Consider the following 2689-nt stretch of genomic DNA (forward strand, 5'->3'; position numbering starts at 1 on the left):
GGGAGGGGCGGCCGGGGGAGGGGCGGCCGGGGGAGGGGCGGCCGGGGGAGGGGCGGCCGGGGGAGGGGCGGCCGGGGGAGGGGCGGGCGGGGGGGGGGCGCGGGGGGGGGGGGCGGGGCCGCACCCTGTTCTCAGCCTTCAGAATTAGCAAAACTCCCAGAGCACACTGGGACTCAGGGAGCTGCAAGGGGTCCCAGAAGGCCAGTGAAGGTGTTAGCATCCCCCGTCCCCAGGACCGGGTTAAGAACTTAACCTATGACCCACGGAGACCTGAGTTCCCAGGCTCAAACCCCAGTCTCAGGACACGTCCTGGGACAGAGGGGCAGAGACAGCCCAGGGAGTCTGGTGCAGGGGGAAATCCTGCAGACTTTGCTGAACGCCCAGGCTAGCCTTCTTGAAAATGGAGCATGGGATCTGGGTTTTGTAGCATGAGTAGGAGTTCGGTGGAGCCCCCAGAAGAATGGAACTCCAGGCAGAGCCTGCCGTGTAGGCTGAGGCCTTGAGGTGAGCGACGTCATGATGAGCTAGGGTGTGTTCATTTGTCACGGGGCAGCCAGGGGGTGGGGAGGGCAGAAGGAAAGGCTGGAATGTTCGAGGTGCAGGGCAGAGGCTGAGATCAGAGCTTCAGCACGCGGAGTCCCGGTGGCCGTTTCTACACGGGGAGCATTTGAAGCGAGTGTTGGTCACGTGAGTGAGGCCCAGGCATCCAAGGAGGGGCTGTGCGGTTATGATCAAGGATTTTTATTTTATTTATTCATTTACTCATTTTTTTTTTTTTGAGACGGAGTTTCGCTCTTGTTACCCAGGCTGGAGTGCAATGGCGCGACCTCGGCTCACCGCCACCTCCGCCTCCTGGGTTCAGGCAATTCTCCTGCCTCAGCCTCCGGAGTCGCTGGGATTACAGGCACGCGCCACCATGCCCAGCTAATTTTTTGTATTTTTGGTAGAGACGGGGTTTCACCATGTTGACCAGGATGGTCTCGATCTCTTGACCTCGTGATCCACCCGCCTCGGCCTCCCAAAGTGCTGGGATTACAGGCGTGAACCACCACGCCCGGCCCTTATTTTATTTATTTTTTTGAGACAGAGTCTCACCCTGTCACCCAGCAGGCTGGAGTGCAGTGGTGCAATCTCAGCTCACTGCAACCTCCACCTCCCGGGTTCAAGCGATTCTCGTGCCTCAGCCTCCCTGAGTAGCGGCGATCACAGGTGCCCGCCACCACGCCCGCCTAACTTTTGTATTTTTAGAGGGACGGGGTTTCTCCGTGTTGACCGGGCTGGTCTTGAACTCCCGACCTCAGGTGATCCACCTGCTTAGGCCTCCCAAAGTGCTGGGATGACAGGCGTGAGCCCCCCTTAAGTATGCCCAAGCCCTGGCTCAGAGCCTGCCCTGATCACTCTTACTCTGTGTAGTTTGTTTTCTTTTGAGGCTGTGTCTCGCTCTGTGGCCCAGGCTGCGGTGCGGTGGCACGATCACAGCTCACTGCTGCCTCGACCTCCCAGGTTCAAGTGATCCTCCCCCTTCAGCCTTTTGAGTGGCTGGGACCCCAGGTGCGTGCCACCATGCCCGGCTAATTTTTCGATTTTTAGTAGAGATGGGATCTCGCTGTGTGGCCCACGCTGGTCTCAAAGTCCTGAGCTCAAGGGACCCTCCTGCCTCAGCCTCCGAAAGCACTGGGATTACAGGTGTGCACCGCCGCACCCGGCCTGATGATGTCCAGGTCCGACAAACCGTGAGCTGGCTCTCCAGCCCATGCCGCGCGGGGGTTAGGGGGCAGAGCAGAGCCTGTGGGAGTCACTTTGATTTCAAGGAGACAGAAGCACTGGATGAGACCAGGTCAGAGCAGAGACCTGAGGCCGCCCAGTTCAGTCGGCCGTGACTCGGTCCCCCCAGGATGACCACTCTGAGATGGGGCTGGGGCTGCCTTTGCCCTGGTGGGAATGTCTCGGGCCCAGCAGGGGTGCTGAGGCCGGGGGCTGGGGCAGGCGCCATCTTTTAAACACCCTCAGGTCTCTGGGCTACTCCCCCCAGCAGCCCCTCAGGACACCAGCCCCGGACCCGTCTACTTCTTGGACCCCAACGTCACACGCTTTGGACGCAGCTGCACCCCTGCCTACTCCATGCAGGGCCGCGGCAAGTCTCGGGGTGAGTACCGGACCCACGCAGCCACACAGGGACCCCTCTAAGGCCTCAGCGACGCTCCCGCCCTGGCCCCCCTCTCCCTCTTATCCTCGGAGTCCTTAGAGTACCAGTGTCTTTAGAGTGATCAAATCCAAAGGCCCCGGAGGAGGGGCCGCCACGCCAGTGCCCACAGGGGCTGGGAGACCCGGGTGAGTGAAATGAGTCAGCGTCACGGAGGCCCTGGGCACACACGCACCCCAGGGGCAGCTGGCCTTGGTGTCAGAAGGTGAGAGGTGAACGGGCATTGTGGCAAATCACCAACGTCCTTCACGGGCACCCAACAGCCTGCCCGAGCACCTGCCTGACTCCATGCTCCCCTCCACCTGCCCACCCAGCCACCCACCTATCCACCCACCCATCTATCTATCCACCATCCACGTATCCATCCACCTGCCCACCCACCCACCCATCCATCTATCCACCATCCACGTATCCATCCACCTGCCCACCCACCCACCCATCCATCTATCCACCATCCACGTATCCATCCACCTGCCCACCCACCCA

The 2689-nt window shown here is 61.0% G+C and overlaps 1 protein-coding gene across 1 annotated transcript in view; it reads left to right on the forward strand.

Annotated features, from left to right (window-relative positions):
* The window catches only part of ODF3L2 (outer dense fiber of sperm tails 3 like 2), a 5898-nt gene extending 3707 nt beyond the window's left edge, over window positions 1-2191 (forward strand). The window contains exon 3 of the mRNA XM_032272052.1: window positions 2033-2191. Within this exon, the coding sequence (XP_032127943.1) occupies window positions 2033-2187 (155 nt within the window). The 3' untranslated portion in view covers window positions 2188-2191. The remainder of the gene's footprint in view (window positions 1-2032) is intronic.
* Window positions 2192-2689: the final 498 nt, after the last annotated feature.

This window comes from Sapajus apella, unplaced genomic scaffold, assembly GCF_009761245.1.
Source record: "Sapajus apella isolate SASKATOON/1434 unplaced genomic scaffold, GSC_monkey_1.0 scaffold280, whole genome shotgun sequence".
In the NCBI taxonomy this organism is placed as follows: Eukaryota; Metazoa; Chordata; class Mammalia; order Primates; family Cebidae; genus Sapajus; species Sapajus apella.